At 38.9% G+C, this 16,317-nt stretch overlaps 1 protein-coding gene across 2 annotated transcripts in view; it reads left to right on the top strand.

Moving 5' to 3' along the window:
* Positions 1–16,317, top strand: part of LOC129720294 (proton-coupled zinc antiporter SLC30A1) — a 45,925-nt gene that overhangs the window by 7,680 nt on the left and 21,928 nt on the right. For both annotated transcript variants that reach the window (XM_055671758.1, XM_055671757.1), the window contains exons 2-8: positions 12,982–13,292; positions 13,359–13,483; positions 13,604–13,701; positions 13,773–13,897; positions 13,974–14,108; positions 14,172–14,559; positions 14,620–14,747. In XM_055671758.1, coding sequence (XP_055527733.1) covers positions 13,116–13,292; positions 13,359–13,483; positions 13,604–13,701; positions 13,773–13,897; positions 13,974–14,108; positions 14,172–14,559; positions 14,620–14,747 — 1,176 coding nt within the window. In that variant the 5' untranslated portion in view covers positions 12,982–13,115. The remainder of the gene's footprint in view (positions 1–12,981; positions 13,293–13,358; positions 13,484–13,603; positions 13,702–13,772; positions 13,898–13,973; positions 14,109–14,171; positions 14,560–14,619; positions 14,748–16,317) is intronic.

Raw genomic sequence — 16,317 nt, 5'->3', positions numbered from 1 at the left:
TCTTATAGATTTTCCTACAACTTTGCTGAGGAAAGCAATCTGGTATTTTGAAAATTAGAAAAAATAGTTTTTTATATCTAACAACTAGGGGGATTGATCAAAGAACCGAAAACGCCAAAAGAACGGCCTTGTTATATCGAATAAACTTGTTGAAGACACTGGGTACATAAAATCAATATTTCACAGTCAAATCTAAAACGATCACGATTTTTCGAGTTTAGACCACTGTGGGACGGTAAGGTCTGCGGCAAAAAAGGCAAATGCACCATCCCGTTCATCTCGTGCCGGTTTTCAATTCCCCTTGGACCGAATCCATCGTCTGCAGTGCTTCAATTGAAATCATGGCGTAGTTCTGAGAAGGGTGGTTGGTTTGAGTTTTCACAAAGCTGGGGAAATTTCTGTATGACGGTGCTTCCCACACAAACGGGAGATCCAAAGATCTAGCGTCAGTTTCCTCTATTCAAATATCTTAAAATAACAATATAGTTCACTCTCGAATTTCCCATATATTCCCGTGAAGACAGACAGGGAACACCCCCTCTTGTGGTGAAAAAGGTAACTAAACTCATTGCACAGTGGTACAGTAAGGCAATTTAGGCGGACATAGGCTTTTCGTTGCGATTTTGGTTTGCGGTTTAAAGCCATAGTTTTTGTAAAAAGTTGTTTCTTATACATAGTCCTCTATTCATGTGCGAATGAAAATTAGGGTGGTCCTAAAATCAACGAAATAAAACATTCTTTGGCAAACTTGTAGACCAACTAATTCTAAGTAACTTTGTAAAAAAACTTTTTTGTAGACATGAAATTTGGTTTCCAAAAACAGTCTTTTCGCTCTATTTTTTCAATTCAAATTTAAAAACAAAGTTTTCTTCGGTAACTTTAATCAAAAATACGCCAATTTTGACGAAAAAACATTGTCGATATATTATACAGATGAAAAGTTTTCACTATTTCTATTTTAAAAATAGGGCAAACATAAATAATATTTTTTGGTATCATTTGATAGAACAAATATTGTATAAATATTGTAAAGAAATACCGAAAGTTGCTTAAAATTAGTTGATCTACAACTGTGCCGATGAATGTATACATTTATTTATGCAAATAAAAAGTTAGTTTTTTCATTTAGTCGATTTCAGGACCACCCTAATTTTCATTTGCACATAAAAAATAGACTAAATATAAGAAACAAGTTCTTAAAAAAAAATTTTACTCTAAAACCACAAAATCGCATCGAAAAACTCGTGTCCGCCTACATTGCCTTACTGTATCACTGTGCATTGTTGTTGAATTTCTGTGAGCGTGTGACATTCTCACACACGAAACTGAATTTACTCAATTTTAGATTTAGTTGACTCAATTTCATACTTTCACAGAAAAAAATATGTTGCAGATTTCGTGCGTATATTGTTTGTATGTAAAACTAACGCCATTCCGGGAGTTGAATATTGATAATATAATAGATGTAGCTTATCGAGGCACGAAGAAGAAATATTCAAATAATCAGGCCACGACGTGTAAATGGTAAACTAATCCCAAGTTGCTATATACGTGGTTCCCTGTGTAACTTCACTAGCTCAGATCCATCACGGGAAGCAACTACGAAATGTGCGGCCGTCGAGCTCAAGCTCAATAATCAGGCCACGATGTGTACAATTAAATGAATATTTCAATTACCTCGTGAAAAAGATAAAAGGAGAAACCGCACAATGGTTGTCAATAGTCGTATATGGTTGTTGTGCAACTTTTAGCTTAGATAACACTTGAATGTTCTATCAATTTAACAATTTAAGTATGGATACATATCATGTTGTAATTGGTTTAAATGCTTTATTATATTATATATAAAAGATATTCAACAAATCAAACATAATTAGTGATAACAACTGTTATGCGAAAACTATTATTTAATGTTTAGTTTTCTTCGTTTTGAAAGTATTTTTTGTTTTTTTTTATCCCTCCGAATTTTTTGCTCTCGAGTTCTAATCTTCATATTCATCACTTGCAGCTTTGCTTTAACCAGCATATTTATGTATTTACTAGCTGACCCGGCAAACTTCGTTCCGCCTATTTTTGTGTTTAATTCAATAATTTTCAACATTCCAAATTCATTGATTTCTTGCGATTTGTTTATATCGTTTGAAATTATTGGTTTTATCGGAATGACAACATCCTCGACTTTTGCCTTTAGTACATCACCTCTATTCCGAAAACACTCATGTTAGGTGGTATTCAGTTATTTTCGTTGTTTTCCAGAAACTGAAAGTGATCATCTTCGAATTCATTATGGTGTCCAGGGTCAATGCTTGGCTTCTATACATTATTTCGATTACGGAAATATTCATATGCAGTAGTATTCGGCTGTTTCCCAGAAGTTGCCATCTTACAATTCAAAATGGTGTCTGAGGTCAATTTTCAGCTCCATGCATCATTCTGGTTAAAGAAACACTCATATTGGGTGGTATTTGGTCCCTTTAGGTTATTTTTTTTTGGAGACAATTTCTGGCCCCTGAGCGTCATTCTGGTTTAAGAAACACCAATGATAGGTGTTATTTAGTCATTTTCGGCTGTTCTACAGAAACCGGAAGTCACCATCTTAGAATTCAAAATGTTGTCTGTGGTCGATTCTAGCTCCTGTGTATCATTCTGGTATCGAAACATCTCATATTGGATGGAAATCGGCCGGTTGAAGAAATACCCATATTGGGTGTTATTTGGTTATTTTCAGCAGTTTCCCATTTACCGGAAGTCGTCATTTTACAATTCATAATGTTATCTGAGGTCGATTCGTAGCTTCAGTGCATCATAACAATCCCGGAAATACCAATAATGAGTGTTATTTGGTCTTTTGCCACTGTTGTTTAGGAACCGGAAGTCGCCATATTGGATTTCAAAATGGCATTTGGAGACAATTTCTGGCCTCTGAGCATCATTCTGGTTAAAGAAACACCCATATTTGGTTGTTTTTGGGTCTTTTACGGCAGTTTTCCAGTCACCAAAAGTCGCCATTTTACTACTCAAAATGTTGTCTGAGGTCGATTTGTGGTTTCAGTGCATCATCACGATTTCGGAAATACCCATATTGGATGGTATTTGGTCATATCTCGCTGTTTCTCAGAAACCGGAAGTCGCCATCTTGGATTTCAAAATGGTATTCAGAGACAATTTCTGGCCTCTGAGCGTCATTTTAGTTGAAGAAACATCCATATTGGTGGTATTTAGTCATTTTCCTCTTTTCAAAATTCAAAATTCGAAATTCAAAATTTTGTCTGATTTTTCAAAAACCGGAAGTCGCCATCTTGGATTTCAAACTGGCATTTCGAGACAATTTCTGGCCTCTGAGCGTCATTCTAGTTAAAAAAAAAAACATATTAGGTGGTATTTGGTCATTTTCGGCAGTTTCCCAGTCACCGGAAGTCGCCATTTTACAACTCAAAATATTGTCGGAGGTCGACAAACGTACAAACCGTGGAACACTACCCATGGATTGCCTTATGCATAGGCGAACTTTATTATTATAAAATATTCGGCCGAGTCCACTTCACAATAAAATGTGAATTTTTTTCAGTGTACCCATTAGGGTAATATTATTGTCAAAAGTTGCTCTATTTCGCATGTCGTGTAGAACAAAATCAGAAGTGGCGCACCTAGCGGTCGAAAAGGTGACTAACGCTTCTGTCATTTTCAATTTGTCTTCATAATTTCACGTAAGTGAACTATATTGGTATTTAATATATTTGCTCTATTGGTCCGTCCTCTATGGAAGGCTGCATTTGAAAGTGGACATTTTTCGTGACGCTTAAGCAGTAATGGAAACGAAACGAATATGAATCGTCATTTATTCATCACATGTGCACTTCATGAAGTGTACAGACCGCGACTAAACTTGAATCCTCTCAACCCATAATGAAATAATCATATGGTGCATAGGACTTTGGAAGAAAACAAACACATGACTAGACTATATCAGCTTCGATCGTTGCGTTTGTCTCTCCATAGGCCGATAGTTAGGAGAAGAAAGGATAGTAACAGGAGAATATCATGTCGCCAGAACAGCAGCAGAGGTGTGGTGCGGTGAGAGGGGATGTGTGGGGGAAGGGACTACTTCGGCAGCGGTTGAGTTTAAGCGAGAGTAGGAGAGCATACACTGTCATTTTCTTTCTTTTTCTGACAAAAAATCATATTCATGAGTCAAATGATAAGGATATAACAAGATTGCTTTGTGTAACAGAGACGAATAACTTCATATACCGAGTTGTGCACATTGAGAACCACGTGTTGTGGTGTACACTAATGAATAGAAATATATTATAAAGAGGAAAGCAAAGAGAGTGCACCAGCACAGATACTTTGTTTTTCGCATACTGACGACGATGTCAACGCATCTTAGGCTTGTTTCATATGTATTCATTAATCGCTAGAGGTGATTTTTTTTTCTTCGCTGCGCTTTCGATGTATTCGTTTTTTTTTTTAAATTTGCCTCCTGTGTTGCCGTAAGATGTAATCATTTTGATAAGAAATGTGGACTTTGAGAATATTAAAAAAACAGGTTAAGAGAAATAAAGAGAGTGAAAGAGAGAGAAACACAGAGAGAGAGAGAGAAAGAGAGAGAGAGGGAGAGAGAGAGAGAGAGAGAGATAGATAGAGAGAGAGAGCGAGAAGAGAAAGAATGTAATCTAAACCAATGAATACCATGTAACAGAACGGGATTCGATAAACAATAATTTGGAGCACTCACACGCACACTCTCGATACGAGTTGCGTTGCAGTAAAGATTTGAGCGCGTAAGAATATTGCAGAGAGAGAATAAAAGAGAACAACGCAAAAAATTAAGTGTTTTCCTGCTACCGAATTTAGTTTAATGGTAGTCTCAAAAGTTTTGTCTTCTTGAAAAAAGTCCCTACGCAAGCAAAATTTCAGTTTAAGCGTGCAGCAGCCTCTTTCTCAAAAACAGATATAGTCACAAAATTCTCTGGCCAAAGTATAAAAGATTAACTAAGCCTTTGCAATCGGTATTCTGGATTTTGATCAGTGAATAAAGCATAACACTTTCGATATAAGATCTTAAAAAATGGTTTTGAACCTTAACATCCTTAGCTACGTCGTTCTGAACGCCGTCACTTAAATATTATTTCAGAAAAAAAAACATCTACTGAACAAAAAAATTCAGCATAATCATCGTTAAAAAATAAAAATCCAGAAATTGTTAACTTAAACATTTTATGGTTTTGCCCAACATCCTAACTGTCTTTTCTTAGAGTTTCTGCCTGTGCACGCTTCATTATATTGAGGCCTCCATAAGTTTTTATTTGCTCTTATTATAGTCATTACTATTTTAGACATTCTTAAATTTTGCAAAGTGTAGACAAAAGTTTAAACCCCCAAAACCTTTGCATTTCTGATTATTCTGCAACGCTGCCGATGAATGTAGGGTAGCGAACGGCTTCGGCAGTGGTTCTCCTCGGCAGATTTCTGCATAGGATGGCTGCACTACCCTATGTTATATGGGATTATTCCCATTTATGTTGAAAGTGGTTTGTTCATATTTGAAATAAATATTATTTCAGAAAGTGTATGAATTCAATTCGCAGTGCAGAATTATACAACGTTTACACATCCGACGAATCACCAATGAACATCAATGCCATCAAATAAAGCTACATCACATCAAGAGTAATCAGGTTTAATGCGCTTTGGCTGATACCTACATGGAATCAACCACATTTTTAGTTCTGAATTGAAAGTGCAAAACTGCAAACAAAAACCGATTCATGTGCGAATTTGTTTTGATCAGTCCATGGGAAGCTCGAGCTGTTTACATTTGCGTTATCGCTTTTTCGACAAAGAAGAACCAACGTTTGGTCATTACAAATTCAGTTCAACAATGTGCTTAAACATGCACAAAGTTGCAACACAGAGGATACCTATGTTGAATTAAAAACAAACGAACCTGTTACAAAGAATGGAATGCAAATTTTTTTCTGCTCGATATTTTTGCAGACTAACATCCAGAAGATTCATTTCTGATTCACACTTTTGTGGTGCATGACTAGACACCGATAATGAATGTCCTTAGTCGTCACTGCACTTGAAATTTTCTTCGGAGCTACCTGAAACAGCTCTAACAATCCCCCGAATGCGGTTGCCGGCTTTATGAATGTGACATCATCAGCGTCAAATTTATGCAGACGTCCCTTGCTCGAGCGCACCTGCCTTGGGAAAATCCGCACTAGATACCAACTGGTACCTGTACCTGGTACCAATACTTGTGTCTTTATTACACTGATAGTGTTTTTGTCGGCTCATCCGAACCACATAGGTATTGTATACGTCTATCGCCTCGCAGTTATCTTCACGTCGGAGTCATCTGCGATTAGCAACACCTGATGACGGGTGCAGAGCGCCGCCACGAAATTTACCCTTTACTGATACGCAGTACATGGTATAGGGGAAAATAGACGCATAACGTCACTTTTGGATTTGATAACGATGAACACAATTTACCTGCAGGTTGCAAGTTTAAGATGTGCTCATCTATTTTTTCTCCTTGCACGCAAAACAAGTTTCCTCGCAATCTCTTGCAAAGAAAAGATTCTAGGAATCAGCAAGTCGAAATTTCGAACAAACCCGACGCAGCTTTACATAAACTCCAGTGTGGCCGTCTTTATCTATTTTCCTCTAGACGACTATGAGTTATCGTTTTAGGCATTATACACAGCGGGCATGAAATTAATAAATCTAAATTTGAATTTGATGGTATGTGAGTTTTTTCCCTCTAAACTACTTTTCGATTAATTATGGTTCAAACCGGTTCTTTTGAATAGCGTGGTACAGTAGCTAATTTGCCATAAGTATTGCAGCCAGAACAATGTGTGTAGCTTTGTGGTTCGTAGCGATAGCTTGTGATATCTGACTGAGTTCACTATTTGAACAAGGATTTTTTATTCTAAAAAAATTCCGTATATATTAAAATCAAAGTTCGCGTCGAACACAATTCGAATCGGTAAATCGATGTACAGTGCTATACATTGTTGCTATCACAAACCACGGAGCTGCGGATCTTTTCAAAGGAAGGAAGCCGAAATGATAGCGTAGCTTACGTACTTGAGTTGGTTCTCATAGTGATAAGCTCTTATAGTAGGCGCTGATGTAATTCAACGGATAAGATTCGCCACGCGGCAACCACGGGCACTGTGGTAACAAAGCCAGTTTTACTCGTTAGGACAGTGAAGTTCTCATTATTAGGTGCTTCAGCTGAGTATGAATAGATATACTACAGCAACGTTAGGTAGCATTAACGCAGTGAACATAGTAAATGTTTGCACTTTTTTCACTGTTGACAATTAATGAAATATTTTAAAGCATTTTCACAGATTTTGATTGGTAATTGGAAAATTATTTGATTAGTGATTAATTGCCTTGAAACCCATATTTCGAAAAAATTGCTATACTCAGCGGTGACGTTTTGTTTATATATAATAGTCAGGTGTAGGAAAAACTAGAATGCAAAATAAAAACTTCAGTGTAACGTCATATATCAAGTAGGTACCGCTTCAAATGCCTGTTCTTCTAATAAAAAATTCTAAATATTCAAGAGTTTCAAGATTTACATAATTTCAAGCTCAACTACTGAGTGAAATGAACTTTTTGAATTGAAAGCTCTGCTATTTTCATATACGTTTTTCAATTTTTCATGAATAAGGAAAAACTATATACTCCTGCTGGGAAGCTTTTCTTAATAAAAAAAAAGAGATTATCGTAAAGAAGTCACCTCGGAGTTAATTTGACGAGAAGCGAGTATCAACTAAAAATAAAACTCGTTGACTCATAAAATCACCATAAAAAGCAGTGCAATATTGTCCGAAAATTGCACAGTGGAGTGCCGTGTTTGGATGCCTGGAGTTATGTTTTTGGACTTATCTGAATAGATTTTCTTTATTTTCCTAGTATTAAAGCAAAAAGCAAACACATCACGTTCATTACTTCTCACACATAAGAAGAGACGCCAGATTTGGACAGAGCGTAGCGTTTCCGCCTTTATGGTATTTCTTAATGAACGACGCACCTTCCAGCAGGCACTTCGTACTATAAATTTTCCCGTTCACGGCCAGTCCGGCGGCTTCGATATCCCCTTCTCGCTGATTGTCAGCTACAGAAGCACCTTCTGGAGGGAGTATGAAATGAACTTCACCTTGGAGCTCACTTTCTTCGTGGGGGAAGTAAAATACGAAGTGCCCTGCCAGTCGTTGCCACTCAGGGTGAGATAGATCTCGTCGCCCATCACCACCGCCATGTCGCGATATGCCGGGAAAATTGACTTGACCATCTTATTAAGCCACTGCCGCTGCATCATTGCCTCAAGTTCTGAGATCAGTGGACGGAACTGCCGTATGTCTATCGTCGGCAGGTATTTTTTCACTCTTTGGCCGGTTGCACTGACCACCCGGCCACGGTTAGAGTTAGGAATGGGGGAACGGCTCACGAGTCGTTCATACGAGCCGGTTCTTAGAGAAGAGCGGAAGAACGAACAGCTCAGGAAAATGAAGGACGGTTTTTTGAGCGCACCAAAACTGATGGTTCGCGAGAACCCGGAGTTTACCGAGACAACACGAACTGTCATCGCTCGTGTATCTTTGTGAACCATGAACCATTCATATGAGTCGGTTCGGAACGGTGAGCAACCGTCGGTTCGGAAGCGGTTCAGAGCCGCCGTTTCGCCCACCCCTTACGACTGATAGAGCTGTCAATTTTTCCTTCTGACTCATGGGTTACTATGATCAGTGTTGCCACATGTACAAATTTATCTGGGAAGGTACAGATTTTTTCTTTTTTGTTGTACAGATTCTGTATGGTACAGATAACAGATTTTTGTCAAAAGGTACAGATAGGTACAGATTATTTAGAGGCTCCATTAATAAAACTGATATTTTTTCTCGGTGCACTTACATCATTAACGACCAAGTTATTCATTTAAACTTGCAACTTCTATAACTCTTTTAAGGTTGAAATAAGTGAAACTTCTATGCAACACAACTTTTACAGGTACAGATTTTCGGAAGAAAAAGTACAGATGAAAGAGATTTTTACCCTTCATGTACAGATGAAAATGTGCCAACACTGACTATGATTGATTTTTTTGAAGTAGAATACTTCTCTCAGGAAGTTCGGCTACATAGGGATGTGAAATGAAAATCTAAAACCGAAAAAAGTGAAAAATATGTCCAATTTCAAATGCTAATAAATCGGTTAGTGTTCGATGGATTTCCTTCGTTCTTGCAGCAATAGATTGGAAAATCTTCTAAGATTCTTCCCAAAATAAGATAATTGTAATTTTATTATTCACACTATTGTACTATTAAAAATAGTCAAGCCTTGTCAAAACGAAAAATACGACCTCTGATTGGTCGTTATATGCTTGCTTCCCAAGCACGGTCGACAGGATCATATACCTTGCAATTGAAAACGTGCTATTTGGCCTATATAAGTATATAAGAGCCTGTTTCAGCCGGAGCCGCTCATAATAGTTCTAGAAAGCGACAACAGCAGTCGTCCTTCCTTAGCAGCAGCGCTAGCCCTGTGGTTGGTCACCACGTCTCAGGAGCAGCGCGGTTTTTCTCAGCGTGTGTCGCCAGTCAGCCATTATTCCCCCCGTGTTGGGGCAGCATGAAGATTGCCATCAGGAAATCCAATTTTGGAAATGAAAATGCCTTTTTCAAGGCAAAAAAACACGTCATTGAAAGTTAATAATTTTTGTCAACGCAAGCAAGCATTCTGTGTTGCATCCTAGCAATTTAAATCTGTCGCACCCGTCGAATTAACTGAATGTAAAATAGCTTCCACAGTGCATGTTGTCCCTGTATCTTAATTCCCCCAATGTTAGGGCAGCTCAAAAGTTGCAATCAGTAACCGATTTTGTACCGCAAAATGCTTTTTTCAAGGCAAATAAACAAATAATTGAAGGTTGATAATTTTCTGGCATCAACACAAGCAGACATTCTGTGCGGGATGCAATCAAATTCTATTGTAGTTGTCTAATTTTCACTTTATTTAGTAAACCCCCCACTGTAGGGGCAGCGCAAAAGCTGCGATCAGCATAACCAACTTTGAATAACAAACTGCCTTGTTAGAACGCATTCACGAAAGCAGTTAGTTCGACTATGCAGAGCTAATATGAAGTCGATTCAATCAATCAGCAGTAACAGAATTTCGTCGTCTCCCAGTTGCCAAGTTGCAATATGATGCAACACGCAACAGCGAGCAAACGAAATCGCTTGATGTTACAAACCGCAATAAGATACGGGTTAAAACCGTTGCGTATGTGAGAGCACCATCTGTGTTTATTCGCTGGATACAAAAATCAAATGCGAATTGTGAAATAATTCGTCTAAAAAACATAAGAAAATGGTAAACCTGAACTGAAAGGCGTGGCCTATAACGTAGCACCCTTCGGCTATAAAAGAGTGTTTCTGGGAAAACTAGCTACATTCATTAGTCGGAGGGTGAACTGCATGGACCGTCCACAACGTTGACAGCAGTAACAGCAGATATCGGCACTCAGCAGTAACAGACCATAGCAGCGGGTCGCGCCTGTGGCTGTCTTCAAATTAAACACTTGTCCTGTGGTTGGTCACCACGTCTCAGAAGCAGCTCGGTTCTTCTCAGTGTGTGTCGCCAGACTGCCATTATTCCCCCACTGTTGGGGCAACATGAAGATTGCCATCAGGAAACCCAATTTTGGAAATCAAAATGCCTTTTTCAAGGCAAATAAACAAGTCATTGAAAGTTAATAATTTTTGTCAACGCAAGCAAGCATTCTGTGTTGCATCCTAGCAATTTAAATCTGTCGCACCCGTCGAATTTACTGAATGTAAAATAGCTTCCACAGTGCATGTTGTCCGTGTATCTTAATTCCCCCAATGTTATGGCAGCTCAAAAGTTGTAATCAGCAACCGATTTTGAACCGCAAAATGCTTTTGAAGTAGAATACTTCTCTCGGGAAGTTCGGCTACATAAGGATGTGCTAATTAATCGGTTAGCATTCGATGGATTTCCTTCGTTCTTGCAGCAATAGATTGGAAAATCTTCTAAGATTCTTCCCGAATGAAGATAATTGTAATTTTATTATTCACATTATTGTACTATTGAAAATAGTCAAGCCTTGTCAAAACGAAAAATTCGACCTCTGATTGGCCGTTATATGATTGCTTCCCAAGCACGGTCGACAGAACCACATACCTTGCAAATGAAAATATGCTATTTGGCCTATGTAAGAGCCTGTTTCAGCCGAAGCCGCTCATAATAGTTCTAGACAGCGACAACAGCAGTCATCTCTTAGCAGCAGCAGTAGCAGTGCAGTGGATACCAGCGATAGCGGATAGCGGCCACAGCTGTGGCGTAGCAATGGATAGCGCACTAGTTGCAGCGGATCTCAGCATCGATATCGATCGGCCTTTTTTAAGGCTACTAAATGTATTTGGAAGAGCATAATGAATGGTTATTATTAAACTGCAACTGAGGTTTGATGCTGCTGCAAATGCACAACAGTGTGATGTTTCTAACGATTTGTTAATACTGTGCTTAACATGCGGTATATATGAAACAAATCCGATTTCAAAATGACTGACACGCAAGCAGCCGGGTTATCTTTCTTGTAAAAGTATTCTACTTCAGCCTTGCGGTCGTGGCTTTGCACCAGCCCTACTGTGATTTTTTCCTCACTGCGACCAGAATCGTTGATCTATTGTAAGATATGCCCGGGTGTATGCTGTATCCTGCACTTCTATTATTAGCAATACCGCTATTGAGAAGTGGCATGCTTATTATTATTCTATCAGTGCTTGTGTGTAAGTAGTTTTACTCTTCCTTTTACACGCTTACTGTTCTACTATACCGTGCCTCGTTCCTCCTGCCAAATATCACCAATTACAATTTCCTGGAGAAGTTCCGTCGTGCGTCCTTCTGGCCAGTTTTATTAATAAGAGGGACTTATTTTTGATAAGAGCTAATCACGCAAAGGTATTATTGATTTCAGCGTGAAGGAAGTCCTTTTTGACATCGAATGGCCTGATTCTACTAAGATTCGAACCCACGACCATTCGCTTGACAATGCGGACCCTGTAATCTTGCGGCTACGCAGCTCCCCGACTATGATTGATGGTTTATGGGTAGTTTCATGAGTGCGTATGAAGGTAAACCCATGAAAAATCGACAATTTTTGTTTTTTTATTCAAGACAAACGTTCTTAAATACGTTTACTTCTCGGTTAAATTTGTATAGGTAGATAGTTTTCACCAAAAATTTATTATAATTAAAAAAGGATTGTTTGTTACAAGCATAACTATTCCCCTTGAATGAAATTCCTTGAATGAAATTCCTTGAATGAAATTCCAAGTTTTCCCAAATCGGCCGTTCCAGTGCTGAGAACGAGCATTTTCAAAAAACAAGTTCCGTTCCGGGTCTTTACGGGTTAATCTGAGCTCGAGCCACGACACCTACCAATAAACCATATACAGTGCATTGGATCCACCATACGATCCAATACGATATTACACAATACCTTCTTTAAAAACTTCTCCCCGTTTACTTTACGTCTTCTTCGGTTCATCTTGCGAACAATAAATTCACCCAATTCCGATTTTGATTAATTTTTTGCAACCGGCGAGCCACGCCGCCGCCAGACAGTACGTAATGTAATAATCGACCATCGGCTGTTTTGGCACTGCGGAGCCGCAATGTAAACGACCAAAAAAAAGGTGGATGTACGCGATCGTATTATGCAAAATCATGCACACACCCAGCTGCGCTCAATAAAGTGTACAATTTGGCTACTGTTTGAACACGCGCCCCAATCATCATTACGAATCATTGCATCGTCTCAGCTTTATCAGCTTTAGCAAGACCAGCATGAGTATTGTCGTATTTGAAGAATTTCCTTAGTCAATCGTTCTAACTGTTTCTCTTTTGCTTCTATTTCTTTCACAGTTATTCTCGAAAGTATCGATGAAACCTATCTCATAGTTGAGGCCCGTTACCTGCGCCCCCCTTTGTCTGTGTAGAAGTTTTGTTTTACGACTAGTATTAGCTGTTAAGTAGTCGCATAAGTTTCACCATAAAAAATGGCCAAGTTCAGTGGAAAGAAGTGCCGTCTGTTGACGGTCATGACATTAACGGTGTTCTTCTTCTTCGTGGAAATCGTCGTCGGTTATCTGACCAACTCGATGGCCCTGGTAGCGGACAGTTTCCACATGCTGGGAGACATTGCCGCTCTTGTGATCTCGTTTCTATCAATTAAGGTATGCTGATCATTTTACTCACATTGAATCAGTTTTGGATTAATATTCGTTATGTCCTGGCGTTAGATGTCACCAAAGAAATGGTCTAAGAATACGTTCGGATGGGCTCGAGCGGAAGTACTGGGTGCGCTGGTCAACGCAGTGTTCTTAGTAGCGTTATGTTTTAGCATAACCATTGAAGCCTGCAAAAGGTGAGTATAGTATGAAACGGTACCACTAGGCGTGGATCACAAGAATTAAAATTGTTCTGTCTGCGCCATATGCTAACGATGCCATGTGTCGGAATAATAACACAGGGATAATGTTTGCAGATTCATCGAAGTGGAACACATACACGAGCCAGAGCTGCTGATCTGGGTTGGTGTCATCGGACTTCTAGTCAATCTGTTGGGATTGTGTTTGCTGCACAGTAAGTATCAATCACGCGCTCGCATGAATGAACTCGTCAAGAGTGTTATCTCCTTTCGCTTCGTTCCACAGAACACGGAGGTGGTCATATGCATTCGCATGGCGGGCTGACACACCAGCACGGTCTAGGCTCTCACGGCAATATTACTCATGTAGTCAATTCGGATGACAATGAAAATAAATCATTTATGTTTCAGGTATGAATGAATGGTCGGTCAGCATCAAGAACGAAATTGTTAAGGGTTTTTTATTTTCTTTTTTATCGTTATTCAGAATGATCATCCTGTTACAAAAAAAGCATCCCAACACGGGCATTCCCATGACGCGGGGCAGATGAATATGCGTGGTGCTTTCCTACACGTGCTAAGTGATGCCCTGGGTAGCGTCATTGTGATAATCAGTGCACTCGTAAGTTTTGAATGGTACCCATAATGTTACAAGAGTTAACATTTTCTGGTTCTCTAACAACAGGTTGTTCGTTTTACTGAATGGGAGTATAAACTGTATATGGACCCGGCGCTGTCAATCCTGCTGGTCGTTCTAATCCTGCATTCTGTCTGGCCGTTACTGCGTGATTCGGCGTTGATTTTGCTACAAACTGTTCCTACCCATATTCAAGTTGACGCAATCCAGCGTCGGTTGCTGGAAAAAGTGGACGGAGTGCTCGCAGTACACGAATTTCACGTATGGCAGCTGGCGGGCGACCGGATAATCGCTTCTGCTCACATTCGCTGCCGAAATTTGTCCGAGTACATGAAAATTGCTGAAAAAGTAAAAGAATTTTTCCACAATGAAGGTATTCATTCGACCACCATTCAACCAGAGTTTGTTGAAATCGAAGCGCTCAATAGTTATTCGGGTAAGTGTGCTAGATTCCCATGTGGGTCGCGGAAGACTAATGTCGTTGTTTCTTTTGTAGGTTCTGATGGGATTTCGAATAGTCTTAACGGTAGCGCTACACAGGATTGCTGTGCTCTAGACTGCCCTACAACCGATGAAAGTAGTTGTATCAAAGCGACATGCTGCCAAAATAACAATACTATTAAGGTAAGTGTTTGTTTGGTGTGTATCTGAAGGGAAAAATGTTTGTATAAAAGGGGATTTTTTTAAAATTGTCCTTTATCGTGCAATATGAATGTATTAACGTAATATTTACAATAGCGCAAAGAAAAAGTTGCGACTGTGTCCTAGGCATCGGTCGTCGACCTTATTGCCTAACGACGAAGTAAACAGAGGCCTGGTAGCGGCAAGAATATTGGCTTTGTTGAACCTTCACAACTGATTTCCGTTCTTTCCCGTACGAAAAAAAAAAACAAAAAGGAAGAAGAGAAAGTAAGTCACGCTACTAGACAATTGAACGGATGAGAAAATTTGAGACAAGTTTTGCATACAAACAACACTCACCAAGGCGAGGAAATGGTACTCGAAGATATAGTTATATGTATATGCGCGTATGTTTATGCATGACAGTGACTAAAGCTGCCGCCAATATATAAACCATTCATAAAACGAAACCCGCTGTTGGTCACGTCTCATTCATTGCAACATTGAATAGTGTTTCTTCCGGTGCTTTTAATCTGAAGATTGCTATCGTTTTTATGTTTAATCAACCAAAAGGATTTTTTTGTACCTAAATTATATTTTACATGTTTGGAACGCATACAAAACATCGTCCTCTGTTTAATTCGATAACTTCCATTGAATGTTTTCAAAGTTCAAAGTAAACTATCCTATGTTAATTTTATGCCATGGCAACTCCAAACATGCCAGTTTTATGATTAGAAATTGTTTAGTTTGAGTTCCATAGTACGCCTATCGATTGACGCTTTTTTCATAGCTTGAAAACGATAGTCGGATTTTTTAAAAGATTGTAGTTGGGAACATAAGTTTCGTTTATGATGACGGTTTCCGTTGATGCGGCATAAAGTCTACTGATGTCGAACTGAAAACGGTGGGATCTTATGAAAAATCATATGGGTGCTTATTACGGGAGTCACTTCACGGTGAAATCAGAGTGAAGTGAACAAAATCCTATTACGGGACTCACGTAAGTGAGAAAAACGTCGCAAAGTGACATCTGCCGCGGAATATGGGTTATTATGAGTGTCATATCAGTGAAGTGAGAACGGAAAAAGCGACGATTCGCGTGGAATTATTTCACGACCATTTTGAACGGTGAAATGATTCCACGAAGATGCCATAAGTCTTAAATTTGATTGATTTGTGATCTATTGGTTAATATTGGATTTATTCTTCAGTAACGAAACGAATCAGAATTTGATCCGTGCCTTAAAGCGGTCAAATTTTCATTTTTTTGCCCGATGAATAAAATGCATACTAGTTCAGAAAATTTTCGATACCCAAAAAACATTTTTTTTGATGCCGAATGTTTTAGAAATGCAGAACACGTCAAGATCTGTGGTTATCTAAAAAAACGGAAAAAATGACTTTCTGGGACTTAGAGATTTTTGAGCTGGGAAAAAATCTCATTCCACTTGTCCTATTCTCAATTTCACTTCACTGTCAATCTCACTCCACGGAGGTGATTTTTGTCACCTCACTCGAGGTGGAATCGTGAATAGGTCTAAAAAAGTGAAGTGAGCGTGAGAGTGAAATA

This window comes from Wyeomyia smithii, chromosome 2 (assembly GCF_029784165.1).
Source record: "Wyeomyia smithii strain HCP4-BCI-WySm-NY-G18 chromosome 2, ASM2978416v1, whole genome shotgun sequence".
Classification (NCBI taxonomy): Eukaryota; Metazoa; Arthropoda; class Insecta; order Diptera; family Culicidae; genus Wyeomyia; species Wyeomyia smithii.
The sequence above is the reverse complement of the archived record's forward strand: the minus strand, read 5'-3'. Positions and strand labels throughout refer to the sequence as shown.